This window comes from Ovis aries, chromosome 12 (assembly GCF_016772045.2).
Source record: "Ovis aries strain OAR_USU_Benz2616 breed Rambouillet chromosome 12, ARS-UI_Ramb_v3.0, whole genome shotgun sequence".
Taxonomy (NCBI): domain Eukaryota; kingdom Metazoa; phylum Chordata; class Mammalia; order Artiodactyla; family Bovidae; genus Ovis; species Ovis aries.
The window spans coordinates 60195858-60221165 of NC_056065.1; the positions used below are offsets into that span (position 1 = coordinate 60195858).

Below are 25308 nucleotides of genomic sequence, written 5' to 3' on the forward strand. Positions count from 1 at the left end.
CCAGCATCTCCTTTTCCCCCAGCCTTCAAGCTACCCTTACGGGCTGAGAAAATCAATCCGATAGACCGCACACCAGTAATCTATTCGGGACAATGAGTCAGGGGTGGGGGTAGGGTAGGAACTGCAGTTCTCACTTTAGCGGCCATCAGAATCACCTCGGGGCTTCCCTGGTAGCTCAGCTGGTCAAGAATCTACTTGTAATACAGGAGACCCCCGTCCCATACCTGGGTCGGGAAGATCCCCTGGAGAGAGGATAGGCTACCCACTCCAGTGATCTTGGGCTTCCCTGGTGACTCAGACGGTAAAGAATCCGCCTGCAATGTGGGAGACCTGGGTTCCTGGGAACCCATTCCTGGGTTGGGAAGATCCCTTGGAGGAGGGCATGGCAACCCACTCCAATATTCTTGCCTGGAGAATCCCCATGGCAGAAGGAGCCTGATGGGCTATAATCCATGGGGTCACAAAAAGTGGGACATAACTGAGCCTCTAAGCACAGCACAGAATCACCTGGAGGGCTAATTAAACTGCGTTGTTGGGCTCTTCTTGCCCCTTCCCCAGGTTCTAGTTGAGCAAGTAGGGGGTGGGGTCTGATAATTTCTAATAAGTTTCTAGATTGTTTTGATGCTCTGGAACCACAAGTCGGGAATCCCTATCTTAGAGGTTAAACAAAGTGTTTTCTAAATACTCTGTTTAAAGCAGCCCCTTCTCACTCCGGCTTACCCTGGTTTATTTTTCCAAAGTTACCGCTACTTGACGTTTTATATATTTATCTGCTTTTTGTTTGTCTTTAGTTAGGTCCAGGAGAACAGAACTTTGTCTTGCTCTTGTAGTTCCATATTCTAGTACTGCCTGGCACATGGTAGGAACTAGAAAATCTGTGTTATTTGAATGAACATGCGTTTTGGAAGGCATGAGCCAAAGCTGAACATGTGGGAGTGAAAAAGGTCGCTCAGGAAGAGGGGCAAGACTGAAAAGGAGGAGCCAAGGACAGACCCTGGTAGGTGTGGACATTTAATGGAATAACAGAAATAAGAGCAGAAACCTAGGTGCCAAGCTCAATGAAGCAGCATTATAGACACCCAGAGAGGAGAGATTTTCAGAAAGGGAGGGGACACAGAGAGGAAACAGTAGCCATCACCTACCGTGGAAAGATTGAAAAGTTCTTAGGATTTGTCATTGGTGGTTTTGATAAAACTGAGATGTTCAGAGTAGCAGACTGAGTGCTTTGGATTGAGTAGCGATTGGTGGATGAAAAAGTGGGGGAAAGTGAGCGTGGACTGTTTATTCAAGGATTTGGCCAAGAAGGAATGGCTGGAGGATGTCAGAAAGAAAGTGTTTTTCGCTCTGTCTCTCCCTCTCTGTGTGTGTGTCTTTGGGAGGCAGAGCCAAGTCATTTTCTAGTGGTGAGGCAGGAATATGTAAAAAAGTTTAACAGGGATGGCAAAGGTTTAGCGTAATTGCTGTGAGGAATAGAACTGAACAGTGACATCAAATGGCCCCAAGTTGGGCATGCTGTTAAACTTTGGGAGGTTGGGATGCTGCCCAAGTTCTATCATGAGCTTCTAACTCACCTCCTCCTTCACGGATAGTGTTTTCAAAAGATTCTCTCATACTTGTCATGGGGCATATATTAAAGCTTCAGATTCTTAAAACACACACACACACACCACAACACAAAACTCATTATTGGCTGTTTTTTAAGGCAGGAATGCTGGTAGGAGCAGCTGCAATGGAAATATCCTCCCAGATACAGGCAGGGGATGGGAGGAGACCAGGTGGAAACAGTTAATTAACAGAAGAAAAGTGTGCTCTGGTCATCATAGTAGGATGGGAAACACATTGGTCTGACTCACAGAGCTGTCTGGTTGTGGTAATTAATTGTAGGGTCCCAGGGATGAAATCAACAAACAACTCACTAAGTCTTTTTGATTTGTGTAATTACAAAAGCAAACAAACCAACAAAACACAGTTCTAGGTCTGGGGAACGGAGGACTCTGAGTGAGAAACAGGACTCGACAGTTCTGTTCCAAGAACTAAATCAGATCCCAGGAGTGTAGCCTAAATATTCTTAAAGAAGGATGGTGCTGAAACACTGTACCTAAGTACTGCAAACCTTTTCTCCAGCCTTTCCCCAAAGGCCTTGGAACCCCTTATGGATAAATGTTCTGGAAAACAGGAGGAACTCAAACTTCTTAGTAACTGTCACTAATTTCAAAAGAACACGAATGTCACTGTGTGCTGTCAACATTGAGAATATAGGGGTTAGGTGATAAATGAATTAAATTCTGGTCCAAGTTCACCTTTGAGCAGGGCTAGTAGGACTGTGAATTCATCCTGTGGTTAGTACCCTACTTGCCAAGTGAATAGCTGGAATAGGTAATCTTAGCAACTGACAGAATTCTTACATGGGCACAGTCACTCATTGAGTAAGGGCTATTCTGGTAGAAAATGCCAAGTCATGTGCCAAAATAGTACATCAAAAACATTACTACATACCTGCAGAGTGTCTCCATCAAAGGCAAGAAAGATGCTAAAGTGATGGTTCCCACCTCATTCCAATTTAGCCACTACGTAAGTCTGACTGTTCTCAGAGAATGACAGTGCATTATAAACCCAAGCAAGTGATGACTTCAAGCGTAGCTTAACTGTTCCAAATGGGGTCCCCTTATTGAAGCAACTCAGCCCCTGACACTCAGGTTGCAGTTATTGATCTGAGATTTAGCTCCAGAATATCTTGGTAAAAATCTCTTATTTTCCCACTATGCACCAATAACTTTCTAGATTCGATCAAGAGTTTTGTTTTTATTGCCTACCACTTTTTTATATCCTTGTTAATTTCTGCCAGTTTCTTTAAAGTGGGCATCATAATTGTACTTTTTCAGATTGTTAAAATTTGATAATCTACGTTAAGAGCATGTAGTAAGTGCACCATATGTTACCTATTATCATAGATAACGGTGAAAATCAGGGATATGGTTTTTCAATTCATTGTCCATTTTGCTCTCAGGTTGTTTAGTGAGATGGTAAATTTTCAGAATTTTCGGGTGTTCCATTTAAATGCTGATTTGGCTGGGTTAAGGATTTCAGTTTCAGCTTTAAAGACATTGCTCCATTGAGAAATCCAATGGCAATATAATTTCCATTGCTTTCTAGGTAACCTATTTCTATGTAAAAGCTCTTCTCTTTCTTCTGGATGTTGTCTAGAATGGGATCTTAAGTTTATTAGTCATCCTAAGGACTCAGTGGAACCATTTAATCTGAAAATTTGTGTTTTTCTTCAAATCTGAGACATTTTCTTCTTTCCAAATTTCCAACCCTCACCAACATCTGTTGTTTGTGTAATACCTGTCATTCAGAGGTTGGAGTAGTGTCCAGCTGGATCCATTCTTAATGTTTCATCACTTTCCTTTTAATTTTCTATTAGCCATGTCCTTTTTGCTATAAACTAGCCCACAGATCTTTTCTGTATTTCTGAGATTACTCAGTATTCTTGGTTCATTGATGAACATTTTGTTCCTTAGAGCTTTTGTCTTAATGTCATGGGATTTTAGGTCAAAGTAGATGTGTGTGCTCTGGTTTCTTTCTTGACTCATCCTCGGTTATATTTTGGTTTTCTTATTCCTTTAATCAGATGGTATATTTTAAGGTAAAAGTCTTCATACTCTGCCTTTCTAGTCTATACCTCTTAAACTACCATTATCTGGTTTTCAAGGCCCTTATGCTGCTGCTAAGTAGCTTCAGTCGTGTCCGACTCTTCAGCGACCCCATAGACCTCCCTCGTCCCTGGGATTCTCCAGGCAAGAACACTGGAGTGGGTTGCCATTTCCTTCTCCAATGCATGAAAGTGAAAAGTGAAAGTGAAGTCGCTCAGTCGTGTCCGACTCTTCAGCGACGCCATGGACTGGAGCCTACCAGGCTCCTCCGTCCATGGGATTTTCCAGGCAAGAGTAGTGGAGTGGGGTGCCATTGCCTTCTCTGAAGGCCCTTATACATCTGGCCTACTCCACCTATCCAGTAAAATACACCCCAGGTTATTTCCTCAAATACATCCTCTTCTTTAGTTTCCCAGCGCTTTTCTCTCCAGTGAAGTTCTCCACTGAAGTTCGCCACTCATTCCACTCTGCTGGGAGCTGCATCTATCTAGCTCAGCAGCGGTTCTCCACCAAGCATCAGAATTGCCTGAAATTTCCTCCAATAGACCCACACCGGCTAGAATCAGAGTATCTGCTGATCAGACCCGAGCATCTTTTTCACTTCTTAAAGAAGCGCCACGGGCGATTGAGAGGCACACCTAGGCTAAGATCTTGCAGCCGCCTCCTCCTCCGGCCTAGAGGCGTTTGGAAGGGTTCTTGTGCGCGCTGCCTCACCTCGTGCCTCCCAAGCACGTCGCAAGAAGTAGGCGCCGGCCATCCCAGAAGGCTGCCTGGGAGGGGACCTAGGCGGCCCCAGGACTGGGACCGAACGCAGGCCAGATCCCGGAGCCAGCAGTCCTACCTAACCGTCCCACCGGCCGTGAGCCCTCGGGGCCGGAACTCGGCGTCCGGGGCGCACCTCGCGGGCCCGCAGGCACTAGTGCGCAGGCGCGCAGACCGCCTCACAGCTGCGGGTCTGTGGCTGCTAGTTCGTGTGCGCCTTTGACGTTGCCAGGCCCGCAACGGCAGCGGCAGCGCCAGGGTGAGCGGCGGCCGGCAGGGTCGGTCGGCAGGGTCGGCAGCTGAGGGTGCTCCGCCTGCTTCCCGCCCCCCTAACTCTTTTACCCAGGGCCGTGGGCAGTCCCCTTGAGGGACTTTGGGAGGTAGGGTTGGGAGGGGTCAACACCTCGCGCCCAAGCCGAGCACAGTTGGGAGAGGGCGCGCAACGACAAGGTGGTTGACTTGGAAGACTACGCGGGGAGTCTCTCCGTAGGTTTGGGCTCTGGAGAAAGTCTGCCGTCTGAGCGTGATTCCGCGGAGCCCAGTCCTCGCACTGTGGAGGAAGGCGTGCTGCGTGTGCCTTCTTCCCAGTCCTGGTTCCGGAAGAGTGGGCGAGAGAGTCTCTGACAACGAAGTCTACAGTGTAGAGTGAGATCCAGGACAAGCAGAGTTAAGGCTTTACCAAGAAGCGGGCCAGGAACTTAAACTTTTCACACGTTAGGTCGCGGCAGGGATTTCGTGAGGCACACTTGGGTTAATCATCACAGATTGGGATTTAGATTTTGAATTATGTAGGAGCTTTCCCAAACCCAAGTTTCAGAGCACCTTTGTGGTATTGTTTCTGCCTCGTTTACCTTTAAAATGCACCTCTCAGTTGTTTATATTCCACTTTGGGCCATTTTAAACTTTTTATTTTTTTTTTTTCCTCTTGGGTTTGCCTGCTTTTCCTCATGAGCAATGATTCTGTCTTAAATCTTGTAGGGTGCAATGTCTGAACAAGAGCGTATACAGGAATGCCTGAGGAAGGAAATAAGGTCACTTCTCATTTCCACCAAAGATGGTTTGACCCCACAGCAGTTGGAAAAGGAGTACCTTTTGATGGTTGGCAACCATTTGCCGCTCCGAATCCTTGGGTATCGGTCCACAATGGAGCTGGTGTTGGACATGCCTGATGTTGTCAGTGTCTGCCCCTGTGGGGATGGTACTGTAATACTGAAAGGTAGGTTTAAGATCTGGAGGTCTGGGGCTTACCTGGTGGTCCAGTGGCTAAGACTCCATGCTCTCAGTGAGGAGGCTGGAGTTCGATCCCTGGTCAGGGAACTAGATTCCACATGCTGCTACCAAGAAGTTGCATGCCACAACTAAAGAACCCACATGCCACAATGAAGACCTGTTGTAGCCAAATATATAAATTAAAAAAAAAAGATTTGGAGGTCTATGAACTTTGTAATAATAATCACTTGTTAAAGAATTGTTCTAGCTCTGCAAGTATCCTGCATTCCAGGCAGGGGATTTTACTTTCTTGAGGGAGAAGAGAGATCATAGGCACCTTTGAGGTTGTGGGCAGAGTTAGATCTTTAGCACAATCAGGAAACCTTCCCCAGAATGCTGTGCTTTCACAAAAACTACGTTTTGCATATGATTTCATGTTTTAACATCTTATGTGAGGAGAAACTTAAGGGGATTTTTAAATAATGGAATCTTGTTTTAAATTTCATGAGGCACAAAAACATCATTGTAGGGAAGTTTATTGTTCATCTCTAGAGTTTCAGATCTTTCAGGAGTTAATTAGTAGCAGTGTTAACACGTTGGGTTCCACTGTTCTCCATCCTCCAGTAGAGAAGCTAACAAGCTGTTGTCTAGAATACAAGAAATGGAGTAACCAGGGATTCATGTTTATCCTGCCGCCTAGATACAAAGCTACTTGGAGAACAAAAAATTATATAACCACAGGTGCAAAGAATGAAGAAGGGAGCCAGTTTTCACCTAAATATGATTTCTTTTTTTTTTTTTTTTCTTCACACCTCCTAAGCCATCCCAGATGAGTCCACCAAAGGAATAGCAAATTTAGTTGCAAAACAGAAGAGCAACCATAAGGTTCGAAACTCTGTGCAGAAGGGAAGGGCCAGTGTTTGCTCTGGTCCCAGCTCTCGCCGGCGAGTACCTTACCGAGGAAGGGTGCCCCCTATTCTTCCAGCCGTTGTGAAGAGCGAGTTGAAAGACCTCTTGGCGTTATCTCCTGTTCTCCTTTCTGATTTTGAAAATGCATTTGCCAATCGATTTGGACGATCATTCCAGTATGTGCAGTATGGCTTCCTCTCTATGTTCGAAGTGCTGAATGCTGCTTCAGATGTTGTTTCTGTGGAGCAGACCAGAGCAGGTTCTTTGTTGACACTGAAGAAGAGTGTATCAGAGGAAAAGCAGAGAGGATGGCCTGCAGGTAAGCACATTAGCACAAGTAACCGTATTGCAGATCAGCAAATTTTGGAGCTGTTGTACATATGTGTATATATGTATGTATGTAATGGCTAAGCTCCATTAGTTTGTTGAAGTTGAATCCTGGCTCTAACACTTGCTAGCCATGTTATCTCAGGCGAGTTACTTAAAATGGCTAAGCCCTTAGTCCCCTCATCTCCATAATAATTGGCTCTTGGAGTCATGCTGAGGATTAAATGAGACAAGATTTGTAAAGTGCCTGGCATTTAGTAAGCCCACAGTAAGTGGTAGCTACTATTATGAAAACATAAGATCAGCTCTCTCTGGAGTGCTATAAATTAACAGTTATGTGTGTTCAGGTAAAGAAAATATAGCATAGAAAATGAAAAGTTTAAAAAATAATACTGGTCTGTGGCATTTGCTATCTGATCTTGGCTATCACTGAATCTTTGATACCCTAGCAGGCACTGTACTAATTTATGTAGTGTAATGATAACCACTGTATTTGTATAGCATTTTACCTTGGATTCTCATACTATAGACAGGTTGGGTCAGTAACTGTCTTACAGATCAGAAAGCCAAAACTCAAGAAAGTTGAATGACTTTTCAAAAATTTCATGGCTAGAAAAGTGGTACAGCTGAAGTTAGGTACTGAACTCTTATTAGTGCTCATTCAGTGCTTTGCCTACCCAAGTACTGTCTCTCTTAAAGGCTCAGAAGACTAATATGATTATTGATGAGATGTCTCTCTAGACCCTTGACAGTGTAGAATCCATTCACTGACTATTTGGGGAACTCTATGCCCATTTCAGTGATTTTTCTTTTTCTCAAAATCTGTGTTTTTAGATTGATATAGAAAAATCATGAAACTATCATGAATTTATAAACCAATATTTAAATTGTGATGGGAAGTATAATTTGACAAGGATATGGTAGGGGGTTTACAGGTTCTAGTCAAGGAAGACTATGGGGGCCACTGAGTGTTTTGCATCTAAACCTCAATGGCATCAGTATTCTTTTTTTTTTTTTTAATTTTTTGGCTGTGCCATGCCACTTGTGGGATCTCTGTTCCATGACCAGGGATGGAACCCAGACCGCAGCTGTGAAAAGTGCTGAATCCTACACTAGGCCACCTGAGAGCTCCCTGTGTCAGTATTCTTGAGGTGCTTAAACTTTGGGAGAGTAACTCATGCTCTTCAACTTCTATGAGTTTGAGTTGTATAAAGCAGTTTGACAATTTAATGAATTGTAGGGGGTGGATATTCCTTCCCAGTGATTGAATTGTTGATTTTCTCCACCCATAGTCCGTTATTCCTCATCAGGATATCTTGGAAGTAATTTTTTTCTCTTGTCAGCTTGATCTTAGGGTAAAAAAAGAGCTAGGCCTTGCTGGGGTTCAGTTATCTTTCATGTTTTTTAACAATATACCTTTCTCCTGTGGTGTTTCCCTACCTGCTAATCTTGAAGAAAATAATCTATACTCTAGGATAATATCCTTTATTCTGTAGCTTTTCATTCTCCACCTCTCCCCTCATACCACTAGATGGTTATCCAGTTTGAAAAACATAATTCAAGCAGATTCTTTATTTGAAGACTTAATGGTCTCCTAAACAAGATACAGCTTTTTTGATTTTTACCTATTGAGTCCTGCCTCTTTGTAATGATTTTCAGGTGTCCTTAAGTAGAGTTTTAGAAATCCCCAATCTTTCAGTAACACCTTATTATCTTTTGGTTTTGTTCTGTAGATGACTAATCATTTCCATTGTATGTAAAGTTGATTAGCATAATATGAAAATACAAGCTGACTCTTTAGTTCTAAGGGCCTAACCTCTATATATAGCCACCAGAAGATAAACTAGAAATTGGTAGTGATAATTTTTCTCTCTTCGTTTATTCACAAAAGGTAAGATTTTCACCCAACCTTTTAGAATGAAGCAACAAGGGTCATATCCCATAGGCTTCCCAGTAGCAAAGGCATGCTTTTCACAACCCACTTCAAACATGGAACCACCAAAGCAAATACTGGACATGGAAAGGAATTCTAGATCAAATGTAATGGAGACTTCAAGGCTGAATCACAGTGAAAAATTAAACCAGGTAAGATGTCTGAGTTTGGAGCTGTAAATACACCAAAACTGTCTTTAAATTTAGTGGTTATTACTTAACTCTCAAGGGAAAATTGCCCTTTTGAAATTCAAGTCATTCACTTATTTCAGATTTAACTTAAGCATTGTTTTGTGGCTCTGTGGTTTAGTAAGAAGTGAGACCTGGCAGTGAGAAGGGTACAATTTTATCAACTCCTTGGTTTCTACTATTTTCTGCAGATGACTCCCAAATCTGTATGTCTAGTTCCATCTTCTCATCAAAGTTATAGAAGCATATTTGCCACTTACCTCATGAGTATCTTCACCTGAACGCTGGCCCTGACACTGCAGTCCTGGTAATGTGACTGTAATGCTGAAGGACTTTGAGTAAAAACTATTAGACTAGACCCAACAAAAACCCGGTTTAAGTTTGCAAGATGAACAAGTAGAGCTCAAAATAAGGTCATGGAAATTAAAGACATAAAAGTGCTTTATTTCTGCATGTAACAGTCCAGTTTTCCCAGCACCATTTGTTGAAGAGATGTCTCTGCAGCATTGTATAGTCTTGCCTCTTTTGTCATAGATTAATTAACCGTAGTTGGATGGGCTTATTTCTGGGTTTTCTATCCTGTTCCATTGAGCTATATTTATATTAATATTCTTGTGCCAGTATCATACTGTTTTGATGACTGTAGCTTTCTAGTATAGGCTGAAGTCAGGGAGCCTGATTCCTCCAGCTACATTTTTCTTTCTCAAGATTACTTTGGCTATTTGGGGTCTTTTGTGTCTATACAGATTTTGAGATTTTTTTTGGTTCTAGTTCTGTGAAAAATGCCTTTAGTAATTGATAGGGATTGTATTGAATCTGTAGATTGGCTTGGGTATTACAGTCATTTTGGCAATATTGATTCTTGCAATCCATGAACTTGGTGTATCTTTCCACTTGTTTGTATCATCTTTTATTTCTTTCATCTGTATCTTATAGTTTTTGGAGTATAGATCTTTTGTCTTCTTAGGTAGGTTTATTCCTAGGTATTTTATTCTTTTTCATGCAGTGGTCAATGGAATTGTTTCTTGAATTTCTCTTTCTAATCTTTTGTTGTTAGTGTATAGAAATGCAATAGATTTCTGTGTATTATAAATTTTGTAACCTGCAACGTTACCAGTAGTTTTCTGGTAGATCTTTAGGATCTTCTATGTATAGTATCATGTCATCTGCAAACAGTGACCATTTAACTTCTTCTTCCCCAATTTGGATTCCCTTTACTTCTTTTTCCTGTCTGATTGCTGTAACTAGGACTTCCAAAACTGTTGACTAAAAGTGGTAAGAGTTGGCAACCTGGCCTTGTTCCTGATCTTAGAGGGAATGCTTTCAGCTTTTCACCATTAAGTACAATGCTAACTGTAGGTTTGTCATATATTGCCTGTATTATGTTGAAGTATGTTCCCTCTGTGCCCACTTTCTGAAAAGTTTCTATCATAAATGGGTGCTGAATTTTTGTCATGTATACAATGGAATAACACTCAGCCATTAGAAAGAATGAAATAATACCATTTGCAGCAACATGTATGGATATAGAGAGTGTCATATTGAGTAAAGTAAGTCAGAGAAGTGTTGTATGACCTCCCTTATACGTGGAATCTAAAAAGAAATGATACAAATGAACTTATTACAAAACAGAAAGAGACTCACAGACTGAGCTTATGGTTGCCAGGAGGGAAGAATGGGGTAAGGGATACTTAGGGAATTTGGAATGGGCATGTACACACTGCTATATTTAAAACAGATAGCCAACAAGGTCCTACTGTATAGCACATGAAACTATTTTAATGTTATGTGGCAGTCTGGATGGAAGGGGAGTTTGGGGGACAATGGATACATGTAATGTGTATAACGAGTCCTTCACTGTTCACTTGAAACTATCACAACATTGTTAATTTGTTATACCCCAATACAAAATAAAAAGTTTAAAAAAGTCCTTTTTTCTATAACTTAAAAAAATTAGCTTTAGTAACTTAATTTATATATAGTAAAATCTGTCCATTGAAAATGTACAGCTTGAGTTTTAACATATATATCTAGATGTGTAATTGCCATCAAAGTCAAGAAACACCATTTCAGTCTTCCCCCGTGAATTCCTTCATGCCATTTTGTAGTTGATCTCTTTCCCCAACTACAGCTACAGACAACCAATACTTACTATAATTGTGACTTTCCAAGAGTTTCATATGAATGGAATTAAATAATACTCAACTTTTTGTGTCTAGTTTCTTTAACAGGATGCTTTTGAGATTCATCCAATATGTATCCGTAGTTTGTTCCTTTTTCTTATTGAGTATTGTTTCTCTGTATTGATATACCACAATTTATTTTCCATTCATCATTAGATAATATTTGGGTGGTTTCCTGTTTGGGGTATTATGAATAAAGCTGCTATGAACATTTGCTTATACTTTGTGTGAACATTGGCTTAATTTCTCTTGGGTCAACACCTAAAAGTTAGATTTTTGGGTCAAAGAGTAAGTTTAACTTTTAAGAAATTACCAAACTCTTTCCAAAGTGGCTGTACAATTTTACTTTGTGAGCTATGTATAAGAGTTCCACTTGCATCTCTGTTAACATTTGGTATTATCAGGTTAAAAAACAGTAGCCATTTAAGTGGATGCATGGTAGTATCTCATTATGGCTTTAACTGAAGTTTCTCTAGGGATGAATAATATTGGGTATATTTGCCCAATGGCTGAGGGGTAAAGAAGTGCAGAAGATGCAGAAGACATGGATTTGATCCCAGGGTTGGGAAGATCCCGTGGAGGAGGGCAAGGCAACCCACTTGAGTCATTTTGCTGGGAAAATCCCATGGATAGAGGAGCCTCACCAACTGCAGTCAATGGGGTTGCAAAGAGTTGGACACGATTAAAGTAACTGAGCATGCGTGCACACACCATTTGTATATCTTCTTGGAAGTGTCTCTTCCTATCTTTTGCTCATTCTTAAAAATCAAATTTCTTTGTATTGAGTTAGAAGACACTGATTTTATAAGAAATACATATTTGGTCTTTATCCTTTTCTCACACAGATCTCCTAAAACCTTTGGAAATTCCTAAGTAAAGAGAGCAATAAAGGTGGCTTTTGTTATTTTAATGAGGTGACTTTGGAAAGCACCTAAGAATTGCTAATTCTTACTTAGGTTCAACCTAACTCCATTAGGTTGCTAATGGAGTCAGCTGTGTAGTTCAGTTCAGTTCAGTCGCTCAGTCATGTCCGACTCTTTGCGACCCTATGAATTGCAGCACGCCAGGCCTCCCTGTCCATCACCATCTCCCAGAGTTCACTCAGACTCACGTCCATCGAGTCCATGATGCCATCCAGCCATCTCATCCTCGGTCGTCCCCTTCTCCTCCTGCCTCCAATCTCTCCTAGCATCAGAGTCTTTCCAATGAGTCAACTCTTCGCATGAGGTGTCCAAAGTACTGGAGCTTCAGCTTTAGCATCATTCCTTCCAAAGAAATCCCAGGGTTGATCTCCTTCAGAATGGACTGGTTGGATCTCCTTGCAGTCCAAGGGACTCTCAAGAGTCTTCTCCAACACCACAGTTCAAAAGCATCAATTCTTCAGTGCTCAGCCTTCTTCGCAGTCCAACTCTCACATCCATACATGACCACAGGAAACACCATAGCCTTGACTAGACGGACCTTAGTCGGCAAAGTAATGTCTCTGCTTTTGAATATACTATCTAGGTTGGTCATAACTTTTCTTCCAAGGAGTAAGTGTCTTTTAATTTCATGGCTGCAATCAACATCTGCACTGATTTTGGAGCCCCCAAAATAAAAGTCTGACACTGTTTCTACTGTTTCCCTATCTATTTCCCATGAAGTGATGGGACCGGATGCCATGATCTTCATTTTCTGAATGTTGAGCTTTAAGCCAACTTTTTCACTCTCCTCTTTCACTTTCATTAAGAGGCTTTTTAGTTCCTCTTCACTTTCTGCCATAAGGGTGGTGTCATCTGCATATCTGAGGTTATTGAGATTTCTCCCGGCAATCTTGATTCCAGCTTGTGTTTCTTCCAGTCCAGCGTTTCTCATGATGGACTCTGCATATAAGTTAAATAAGCAGGGTGACAATATACAGTGTTGATGTACTCCTTTTCCTATTTGGAACCAGTTGTTGTTCCATGTCTGGGTCGAACTGTTGCCTCCTGACCTGCATACAGATTTCTCAAGAGGCAGGTTAGGTGGTCTGGTATTCCCATCTCTTTCAGAATTTTCCACAATTTATTGTGATCCACACAGTCAAAGGCTGTGGCATAGTCAATAAAGCAGAAATAGGTGTTTTTCTGGAACTCTCTTGCTTTTTCCATGATCCAGCAGATGTTGGCAATTTGATCTCTGGTTCCTCTGCCTTTTCTAAAACCAGCTTGAACATCAGGGAGTTCACGGTTCACGTATTGCTGAAGCCTGGCTTGGAGAATTTTGAGCATTACTTTACTAGCGTGTGAGATGAGTGCAATTGTGCGGTAGTCTGAGCATTCTTTGGCATTGCCTCTTTGGAATTGGAATGAAAACTGACCTTTTCCAGTCCTGTGGCCACTGAGTTTTCCAAATTTGCTGGCATATTGAGTGCAGCACTTTCACAGCATCATCTTTCAGGATTTGAAACAGCTCAGCTGGAATTCCATCACCTCCACTAGCTTTGTTCGTAGTGATGCTTTCTAAGGCCCACCTAACTTCACATTCCAAGATGTCTGGCTCTAGATTAGTGATCACATCATCATGATTATCTGGGTCGTGAAGATCTTTTTTGTACAGTTCTTCTGCGTATTCTTGCCACCACCTCTTAATATCTTCTGCTTCTGTTAGGTCCATACCATTTCTGTCCTTTATCGAGCCCATCTTTGCATGAAATGTTCCCTTGGTATCTCTAATTTTCTTGAAGAGATCTCTAGCCTTTCCCATTCTGTTGTTTTCCTCTATTTCTTTGCATTGATCACTGAAGAAGGCTTTCTTATCTCTTCTTGCTATTCTTTGGAACTCTGCATTCAGATGCTTATATCTTTCCTTTTCTCCTTTGCCTTTTTTTTTTAAAATATGGAACGCTTCACAAATTTGCGTGTCATCCTTGAGCAGGGGCCATGCTAATCTTCTCTGTATCGTTCCAATTTTAGTATATGTGCTGCCGAAGCGAGCACTCTCCTTTGCTTTTTGCCTCTCTTCTTTTCACAGCTAGTTGTAAGGCCTACCCAGACAGCCATTTTGCTTTTTTGCATTTCTTTTCCATGGGGATGGTCTTGATCCCTGTCTCCTGTACAGTGTCACGAACCTCATTCCATAGTTCATCAGGCACTCTATCTATCAGATCTAGGCCCTTAAATCTGTTTCTCACTTCCACTGTATAATCATAAGGGATTTGATTTAGGTCATACCTGAATGGTCAAGCGGTTTTCCCTACTTTCTTCAATTTCAGTCTGAATTTGGCAATAAGGAGCTCATGATCTGAGCCACAGTCAGCTCCCGGTCTTGTTTTTGTTGACTGTATAGAGCTTCTCCATCTTTGGCTGCAGAGAATATAATCAGTCTGATTTCGGTGTTAACCATCTGGTGATGTCCATGTGTAGAGTCTTCTCTTGTGTTGTTGGAAGAGGGTGTTTGCTATGACCAGTGCATTATCTTGGCAAAACTCTATTAGTCTTTGTCCTGTTTCATTCCATATTCCAAGGCCAAATGTGCCTGTTACTCCAGGTGTTTCTTGACTTCCTACTTTTGCATTCCAGTCCCCTACAATGAAAAGGACATCTTTTTTGGGTGTTAGTTTTGGAAGGTTAGAAAGCTTCAGTGCAGCTCTAAACCTCCTAGGAGGGTAGAAGAGTTGGAAATTAATTTCATTCATAGCCAATGGTTAATCAGTCATGCTGATGTAACGATGACTCCATGAAAACCCCAGAGGGTTTGTAAAGCTTCTGGTGTGGTGAACATATAGAGATTCGGGGTGAGTGGCATGCTAGGAAAAGGCGTGAAAATTCTGCAGTCCTTCCCACATACCTTGCCCTCTGTATCTCTTCCATTTGACTTTTATTGAGTTATATCTTTTTATTTATTTTTCATTCATTAACAAAACATATAATTGACATATAAGATTATATTAGCTTCATACAATAGGATTAAAACAGGATTAGATATATGTATGTATTGTGAAATGATCACAATAAGTGTACTAAACATCTATCACCACACAGAGTTAAAATTTTTTTTCTTGTGGTGAGGACTTTTTAAGATTTACTCTCAGCAACTTTTAATTTTAGAATACAGTATTATTAGTATACAGTTAATACCTATGTGTGTGTATATATATTTATATATAAAAGAAATACCATGCTGTCCATTACATCCCCAAGACTAATTAGTTTATAACTGGAAGTTTGTACTTTTTGAGCACCTTTACCTCTTTTGCCCACCCCCTGCATGCTGCCTCTGGCAACCACCCATCTATTCTCTGTTTCTGTGAGTTTAGTTTTCTTTATTGTTTTTGTTGAACCGATTTCACATGTAAGTAAGATCATGCAGTATTTGACTGACTTGTTTTACTTAGCATGATGCCCTCAAGGTTCATTCATTGTTATTACAAATTGTGGGATTTCCGCCTTGCTTTATGGCTAATACACATATTCCACAACTTCTTTATGTCTGTCAATGAACCCTTAAATAGTGTAAATGCTGCAGATAGTATGGGTATGCAGATACCTTTTTGAGTTGGTATTTTTGTTTCCTTCAGATAAATACCCAGAGGTTTCTGGATGATATGGTGCCTCTTTCTACCATTTTGTATGGTATAGGCACCAATTTACATTCCCACCAACAGTGCACAAGAATGACTTTTTCTCTACATCTTCATCAGTACTTGTTATTTCTAGTCTTTTTGATAATAGTCATTCTACCAGGTGTTAGGTGATATTTCATTGTGGTTTGGTTTGCATTCCCTGTGTTAGTCCCTCAGTCTTGTCCAACTCTGTGACCCCGTGGACTGTAGCCTGCTAGGCTCCTCTGTCTGTGGAATTCTCCAGTTGAGAATACTGGAGTGGGTAGCCATTCCCTTCTCCAAGGGCTCTTCCCAACCCAGGGATCAAACCCAGGTCTCCTGCATTGCAGGCAGATTCTTTACCATCTGAGCCACCAGGGCAGATGATTGTTTGTATCAGGCAGCCCCTTTGCACTTACCTGTTGGCTCTCTGTACATTTGGCGGGGGCAAGGGGAATGTCTATTCAGATCCTCTGCTTTTTTTTTAGTTGAAGTTTTTAGGGTTATTTTTTTCTTTGATGGTGAGTTGTGGAAGTTCTTTTATATATTTTGAGCATTACTACCTTATCAAATGTAAGATTTGCAAATATTTTCTCTCATTCATTTTTGGATAGTCGTCTTTTTTGTGCCATAGGGTTTTAGTTTGATGTAGTCTTCCTTGTTTGTTTTTGCCTTTGCTGCCTTTCCTTTCAGTGTCAAATCCAAAAAGTCATTTCTAAGACTGAGGACAAGGAGCTCATTATCTAAGTTTTCTTCCAGGATTTTTATGGTTTCTGATATTAGGTTCAGATTTTTAGTTCACCTTGAGTTACTTTTGTGTGTGGTATGGAGTTCTACCTTTTTATTGTTGTCATTGTTTAGTTACTAACTTTTGTCCAACTTCCCTGTGACCTCCATGGACTGTAGCCCACTTGGCTCCTCTGTCCATGGGATTCTCCAGGCAGGAATACTGGAATGGGTTGTCATTTCTTTCGCCAATATCTTTTTATAATAAACCAGTAATCTGGTAATTGAAAATGTTTCTCTGAGTTCTGTGACCCATTATAGCAAATTAAATTGAACCCAAGGAGAGGGTTATGGAAACCTGCTTTATAGCCACTGCTCAGGTGGCAGCCTGGGCTTGGAATTGTCATCTAACGTCAAAGGATGCCATGGGTGTTCAATCTTGCAGAACTCAGCCTTGTGGAACTGGGCCATGGAATCTGAATGCTGTCTCCAATGTCAGAATTGACTTGAATTGTAGGATACGCAGCAAATAATAAGTAATTACCAAAAAATCATAAGGTGATATATATATTAAAATGATGTATAACATAACCACATCTATTTAAGAATGTATTCCAATATCAAATAGCAAAGTTCAACAATGGAATACTGCAATTAATTTTGCACCAACCTAATATATTTGGGTAGAGTGTTCTATAAATGTCAGTAAAGTTGGTTATAGTACCATTCAGGAATTCTTTATTTTCGCTGATGTTTTCCTAGTTTTTCCTTTAATTGCTGCAGGATCAGTGTTGAAATATTTAAATATAGTTGTGGATTTGTTTATTTTACTTTTTAGCCTTAGATACAAATCTCTGTTAGGTGCATATATATTGAGTTGGCCAAAAAGTTTGTTCCATACCATCTTATGGAACAACTTGAATGAACTATTTTAGTCAGTCCAATATTCAGGATTTATGTATGTCCTGATGAATTGCCCTGTTTATCATTGTGAAATACCCCTTTTTGTTGCTCATGATATTCCTTGTTTTGAAGTTTACTTTGTTTTATATTGCCATAGTGATGCTAGCATTCTTTAGATGTTAACACTGTATATTTTTATATACTTTTATTTTTAACATACTTCTTTTATATTTCAAATGTGTTTCCTTAAGACAGTATTTGGTTGTCTTGCTTTATTATTTACTCTGTCAGTTTCTGTCATTTAATGGGCATGTTTATACCATGTATATTTAGTGATTTAAATCTGATTTTTGTGTTTTAAATCTGATTTTTGCAGGTTTTTCCCTATTTTTTCTTCTGGATTAATTTTTAAAAATAAAAATTTTAGAGCAGTTTTAAGTTCACGGCAAACTTGAACAGAAAATACATGGAGTCCCCATATTTCCCCTGCTCCTACGTTCAGGCGGGGTCTCTCACTATACCATGAGCTTCCTGCAGCAGAGTGATACCTTTGTTACAGTTGAACCTTTACTGACACATCATAATCACTCAAAGTCTGTAGTTTACATTAGGGTTCACTCCTGATACTGTAAATTCTGTGGATTTTGACAAATGTGTAATGACATATATTCACATTGTAATATCACACTGTATAGTTTCACTGCCCCTCACATTCTCTGTGCTCTATGAGCTCTTCTCTTCCTCCTTTCTAGCCCATAGCAACCACTGATCTTTTTACTGTTTCTGTAGTTCTGCCTTTTCCAGAATGCTCTATAGTTGGAATCATACAGTATGTTGCCTTTTTATATTGCCTCCTTTCATTTAATAATATGCATTTAAAGTTTCTCCATGTGTTTTCATGGCCTCTTAGCTGATTTCACTTTAGTGCTGAGTAATAGTCCATTGTGTGCATATATTGCGGTTTATCCATTTACCTCCCGAAGGACATCGTGTTTGCTTTCAGGTTTTGGTTATGAATAAAGCTGCTGGAAACAGTCTGTGTGCAGTTTTGTGTGTAGACATAAATTTTCAGCTCCTTTGAGTAAATACCAAGGAGCATGATGGCTTGATTATATGATGAGAGTTTAGTTTTACAAGGAACTGCCAAACTGACTTCCAAAGTGGCTATATCATCTTGCATTCCCACCAATGTGAGAGTTCCTGTTGCTCCACATCCCCATCAGCATTTGGTGTTGTCAATGTTTTGGATTTTGATCATTCTACTAGCTGTATTGGAGAAGGAAATGACAACCCACTCCAGTATTCTTGCCTGGAGAATCCCATGGACAGAGGAGCCTGGCCTGCAGTCCATGGGATTGCAAAGAGTTGGACACGACTGAGCAACTGATATACACTAGCTGTATGGTGATACCTCATTGTTGTTTTAATTTACACTTCTCTAATGACATTGTGTTGAACATCTTTTAATATGCTTACTTTGCTATCTGTATATCTTCTATAGTGAAATGTCTGTTCAGATATTTTGCCCTGTTTTTAATTAAGTTGTTTGTTTTCTTATTGTTGAGTTTTAATGGTTCTTCGTATGTTTTGTTTGACAAGTCTTTATCAGATATGTATTTTGTAATTTCTTTTTTTTTTTTTTTTGCAGTTTGTGACTTTTCTTTTCACTGTCTTTATATTCTGTCTTAGAGCAGAAGCTTTTTATTTTAATGAAGTCCAGCTTGTCAGTTATTTTTTTTAATAGATCATATCTTTGGTGTTGTATCTTAAAAAGTCATTATCATACCCAGGGTCATCTTGATGTTCTCTAATGTTATTGTCTAGGAATTTTAATAGTCTGTATTTTACACTTAGGTCTGTGATCCATGTTGGGGTAATTTTTGTGTAGGGTGTAAGGTCTTTGTCTGGAGTCAGTTTTTTTGCATGTGGCTGTCCGGTTGTTCCAGCACCATTGTTGAAGATTCTCTTCACTCTGTTGTATTGCTTTTTCTCTTTGTCGAAGATGAGTTGGTTGTATTTTTGTGGATCTGTTTCAGCATTCTTTGTTCTATTCCGTTGGTCTGTTTGTCTGTTCTTTTGCCATTACCAAGGTATCTTGATTACTGTACCTTTATAGTAAGTCTTGAAGTCAGATAATGTCAGTCCTCCAATTTTTAAAAAATGTTTATTTTTATTTGGCTGGGTCTTAGCTGCAGCACTCAGGATCTTCCATCCTTCTTGTGGCATGCGGGGTCTTCTGTTTGTGATGGGTGGGATCTTTTTCTTTTTTAAGTTTTTAACTTTTAAGTTTTGGCACTTAGATTCTTTAGATACAAACTCTTTAGTTGTGGCAAGAAAACTCTTAGTTGTGGCAGTTGGGGTCTCGTTGTTCCCCAGCCAGGCACTGAACCTGGGCACCCTGCATTGGGAGTGTGGTGTCTTAGCCACTGTACCACCAGGAGAGTCCAGTCCTCCAAATTTGTTCTTCTCCTTCAATTTTGAGTTACTTATCCTGGGTCTTTTGTCTCTATATAAATTCTAGAATCAGTTTGTTGATATCTCCCAAAAAGCTTGCTGGGATTTTGATTGGGGTTGGATTGAATCTGTAGATCAAATTGGGAAGAACTGACCTCTTGATGACATTAAGTCTTCCTATCCATGAACATGGAATACTTCTCCATTTATTTAGTAGTATTAATAGCTCTTTGATATCTTTCATCAGAGTTTTGTATTATTCTTCATACAATTCCTAGGATTTCTTTCGAGGGAATGATGCTAAAGCTGAAACTCCAGTACTTTGGCCACCTCATGTGAAGAGTTGACTCATTGGAAAAGACTCTGATGCTGGGAGGGATTGGGGGCAGGAGAAGAAGGGGACGACTGAGGACGAGATGGCTTGATGGCATCACGGACTCGATGGACACGAGTCTGAGTGAGCTCTGGGAGTTGGTGATGGACAGGGAGGCCTGGCGTGCTGCGATTCATGGGGTAGCAAAGAGTTGGACATGACTGAGCGACTGAACTGAGCTGAACTGAACTGATACCAAAGTATTTCATTTTGGGTGCACTGACTTAAATGGTCATGTGTTTTTACTTTTGAGTTTCACTTCTTCCTTGCTGGTATATAAGAAAGTGATTAGCTTTTGTCTTATTAATGTTGTATTCTGCAACATTGCTATCATTGCATATTCATTCTAGTTTTTTTTTGTTGATTCTTTAGAATTTCTGTATAGACAAATATGTCATCTTCAAGCAGAGATAGTTATATTTCTTCCTTCTGAATTATTGTACAGTTGCCCTTGTTGAATACTGTGAGGGTTGGGGGCATCCACCCCTTGCACAGTCAAAAATCTGCATATATCTTTTGATTCCTCCCAAAACAACTACTAATAGCCTACCTTTGACCAGAAGTCTGATAACATAAACAGTTGATTAACATGTTTTGTATATTAAATGTTATTATATACTGTATACTTATGATACAGGGCTTCCCTGGTGGCTCTAGCGGTAAAGAATCTGCCTGCAATGCAGGAGACCTGGCTTCAGTCCCTGAGTTGGGAAGATCCCTGGAAGAGGGCATGGCCACCCACTCCAGTATTCTTTCCTAAACAATCCCCTGGACAGAGGAACCTGGCAGGATGCAGTCCAGGGGGTCTCAAAGAGTCGGATACAACTGAGTGACTAAGCACATACTTATGATACAGGAAGCTAGAGAAAAAAGTTTTAAAGAAAAGCATAAGAAAAATATATTTACTTATCAATATCATAAGTTTACGTTGTTTATAGGATGAATCATCTGTCAGTACTTACATTAATAATGTCTTACATGATACAAAACACTGTATGTATTATATATATTATTAACCCTAGCTGTCAAAAAAGATAATGTGAAACAAATTAATGTTTATTATAGGTATAGTGATTCATACATTGATATTGTAGAAGCAGCAATATGATTGTTTTATGATAGCCTAAAGTAATTGATATGATTGCTTCATGGTTGCCTAGCCTATACACAACACTATGACTTGTCATAAAATTTTTATGACATACAGCATTATAGTTACATGCATAATACAGTTTTGGGAATGTTGTTACATTTTTTAAAAAAACCACTTATCTGTAGCTATAGGCTGATGAGCAGTTTCTCCAATTAGGAAAGGTATATTGCACACTAATTTAATTCTTTGAAAGTACAGTTATAAAACAGTAAGAAAATGGACACATTGTTAATTTTATCTTAAATGTCACTCATCTTAATGCCTGTGTACGGATAGACCAGTATCTGCATGTAGTTTATACGTTCATGACATATGTTTTAAAATTTTTTTGGATATTTCTGTGCTACACAGTTCACCTACAAGTTTATTCAAATTTTCATAAATCTCGATAATTTTATATATTGAAACAAATCTGTAAGTGAATCCATGCAGTTCAAATTCATGTTGTTCAAGTGTCAGCTGTGCTTTCCATTTCCTCCAAAAACAGCGTTGAGAGGCAACAGTGAGAGAGGACATTCTTATCTTGTCCCCAGTTAGCTATTTTTTATGATTCTATTTTATTGCGGTTATTTGTTTATTAGTTGTAACTCTTTAAAAAACATTTTTAGTGGATGTGGATGCTTTAGGGCTTTTAACATAAATTTTAATTTATCACAGTTGTTCCTCACGTAATATTACACTATTTCATGTAGATTAAGAACTTTAGAACAATAGATTTACATTTCACTTTTCCCATCTTTTGTGCTGTTGTGATACATTTTAATTGTATGTATGTTATATGCTCCTTAACACATTTTTGTTTTGCTTTAAAGTATTTTGATAACAGTGATCTTCTGTTGCATTTAATTCCATTCAGATTATTTTTCATTTTAGATATTTTTCATTTCTGCATATTCCACTTAGATCTTTTTTATATCCTTTATCTCTTTATTGTTTTCATACTTTCCTTATATATGTAACCATTTTTTGGATGCACTGCATCATCTGGGATCCTAGTTCCTTGACCAAGGATTAATGTGTGCCCTCTGCAGTGGAAGCGTGGAGCCCTAACCGCTGGACTGCCAGGGAATCCCGTTTTCCTTTTTGATATGGTCATATTCTCCTACCTCTGTGCATGGCTGGCAACTTTGATTAGCTGCTAGACATTATGAAGTTTTCATTGTTGAGCGTCACTCAGTTAATTTACTTGGGCTCAATTGATTATTTTGAGTTTTGCTTTTTTAAAACTTGTTAGGGCAAGTACTGGGGCTTCCTGGGTGGCACACTTGGTAAAGAATCTGCCTGCCAATACAGGAGATGCAAGAGACGTGGGTTTGATCCCTAGGTCAGGAAGATCCCCAAGAGTAGGAAGTGGCAACCCATTCCAGTATTCTTGCCTGGAAAATTCCACAGACAGAGGAGCCTGGCGTGCTACAGTCCATGGGGTTGCAAAGAGTCGGATACTACTGAGCCCTAGAGGGTTATGGTTAGGTTAGAGGGTTTACTATCCATTGAATTTTGTTATCTTAAAATTCATATGTTGAAGCCCTAACCCCCAATGTGTTAGTATTTGGAGATGGAGCCTTTGGGCAGCAATTATGTTTAGATGAAGTTGTGAGGGTGGAACCCTCATGACAGGATTAAGTGCCCTTGTAAGAAGAGAAACCAGAGAGCTTGCTCTCCTCCTCCATGTGTATATAACAAGGAAAAGCCGTGGGAGCATACAGCAAGAAGTCAGCCATCTGCAAGTCAGAGAATCCTTACCAGGATCCAACTGTGCTGTGTCAACTGAAAAAATGCACAACCCAAGAGCTGAGAGTTCTTTTCAGCAGACATTCTTAGTATTTCAAGCCTAGGAGACAGCCTTTCAGATAAATGCTGAGGAAACTGTTCTGAAGAGGAAGGTGCAGGGTGGGGGACGGGAAGGATATATAAGAGTTTTTATAATAATACCAGGTAGTCAGAACAAAAGGCTACTGTTAATAAAAGAAAACTAGATAGCTCAGGTTACAGAATTTAGTTAGGATCTTTCTGCATAGGGGAAGGTGCAAGAGTCTGGGCTCACTGAAATCATTTCCTCAGCTATTTGGGGCCAGTGTTCCATGTTTTCTTAAGCTGTACCGTCAAGTGTAGCTGTGTTCTGATGGCTGCTAGATGGTGGGCATTCCTTATTTCTCCCTTAGGATCCATGTCTGGGTGGCTGCAAATTGCTGGTGGCTGCAACATCCTTTATTTACTGATATGGCAAGCAATATTTTATCCCTGGTGGCTCAGCGGTAAAGAACCTATCTGCCAGTGCAGGAGACAGGATTGATCCCTAGGTCGGGAAGATCCCCTGGAGAAGGAAATGACAATCCACTCCTGTATTCTCGCCTGGAGAATCCCATGGGGAGAGGAGCCTGTAGAGGAATAGGCTACAGTCCGTGGGCTTGCAAAGAGTTGGACACAGCTGAGCAGCTAAACAACAGGAACAATTTTATTTTTCAGATGGACGCCTGATGTTGGGCTTCCAGCCTCCAGAATTGTGAGGAAATGAATTTCTGTTGTTTGCAGCCACCTAATGTCTGTTATTTTGCTGTGGAACCCTTAGTAGACTAAGACTTCTAGTTCAAAGAAACCTTCAGTCTAGGGCTAATTTGGCTCCACCACTGAGGCATTTCCTTTCTGAGGAGTCACCTGGATGTGTTAAGAGGAGGTCCTTCCATTCTGCCTTAGTCAGTTCAGTTCAATTGCTCAGCCATGTCTGACTCTGCGACCCCATGGACTGCAGCACGCCAGACTTCCCTGACCATCACCAACTCCTGGAGCTTACTCAACTCATGTCTGTCCAGTCAGTGATGCCATCCAACCGTCTCGTCCTCTGTCATCCCCTTCTCCTCCCGCCTTCAGTCTTTCATAGCATCAGGGTCTTTTCCAGTGAGTCAGTTCTTTGCCAAAATATTGGCGTTTCAGCTTCAGCATCAGTCCTTCCAATGAATATTCAGGACTGATTTCCTTTAGGATGGACTGGTTGGATCTTCTTGCAGTCCAGGGGACTCTCAAGAGTCTTGTTGGAGAAGAACACCAGTTCAGAAGCATCAGTTCTTCGGTGCTCAGCTTTCTTTATAGTCCAGCTCTCATATCCATACATAACCTCTTCCTTAGTGGAAACAGTTAATTTTTCTCAGCTCCATGTGAGCTCTGGGTGTTGTGTGGCCTGTTGCTTCTTGTTTGTTTCACCAGTTTCAGAGTACATCCCCTCCCCCTCTGCCTTATGTATAGATCACTTGTCATCCAGAAACTTCGGGGGTCCCTCTACAGATCTCTAGAGCTATCGCTGTCTGTGCCAGTCCCTCTTCTCCATACCTATCCGTATATTAACATCCTCGTCCTTCCCAAACTCGAATTTGTCTCCTCAGTTCATCTATTTCTATTACCTCTTTCTGGGCTGCAGACTGAAAATTCTCCAGGCTGCCAGGTGGGGCAGTTTAGGGCTCTCCACTCAGTTGTACACTGTTATTTAACATCTGTAACTCATCTGTAACTCAAGTTGTTAATGGCAGGAGGGTGGGGGTCATAACTTTGGTTCTAGAGGTAGAGACTTTTTAACACAGAAAACTCAGCCTAAAAAAGTTATTCATAGTCCTACTGCCAAAAGATAGTTTTCACTCCATTCCTTTCTTAGTGATTTCCCCATTTTTTAGGTCTCTCTTCTTTTTCTTGGCATTTCCTGTGCTGGAGAGACCTCACACGAGTCTACTCATCTTCCTTTGCAGGTAAACTTGCTATATGCTTGTCAGTGCCTGTCGTTATCTTTGAAATTCAGAAGATCACAATGAACTAACTGTTGGACTCTTTCCCTTTTATTTTATTAAAAAGATTTGCTGCGGTACATGGACTCTTGACTTCGCACACAGGCTCTGCGGAGTCTTCTGTGGTTGCGGCTAGGAATCTAGGTGGCTTCTCTTGTAGAGCGTGGGCTCTAGGGCATGCCAAGTTTAGGACATTTGCACCTG

General features: G+C 40.4%; 1 protein-coding gene and 1 non-coding gene across 3 annotated transcripts in view; one reads left to right on the forward strand and one right to left on the reverse strand.

Moving 5' to 3' along the window:
• Positions 1-25308, forward strand: part of TDRD5 (tudor domain containing 5) — an 87414-nt gene that overhangs the window by 173 nt on the left and 61933 nt on the right. For both annotated transcript variants that reach the window (XM_060396647.1, XM_042229419.2), the window contains exons 2-4: positions 5394-5631; positions 6445-6852; positions 8752-8945. In XM_060396647.1, coding sequence (XP_060252630.1) covers positions 5400-5631; positions 6445-6852; positions 8752-8945 — 834 coding nt within the window. In that variant the 5' untranslated portion in view covers positions 5394-5399. The remainder of the gene's footprint in view (positions 1-5393; positions 5632-6444; positions 6853-8751; positions 8946-25308) is intronic.
• Positions 14015-14121, reverse strand: LOC114117394 (U6 spliceosomal RNA). Its single transcript, XR_003591094.1, has one exon. It is a non-coding gene; the product is annotated as a U6 spliceosomal RNA (small nuclear RNA).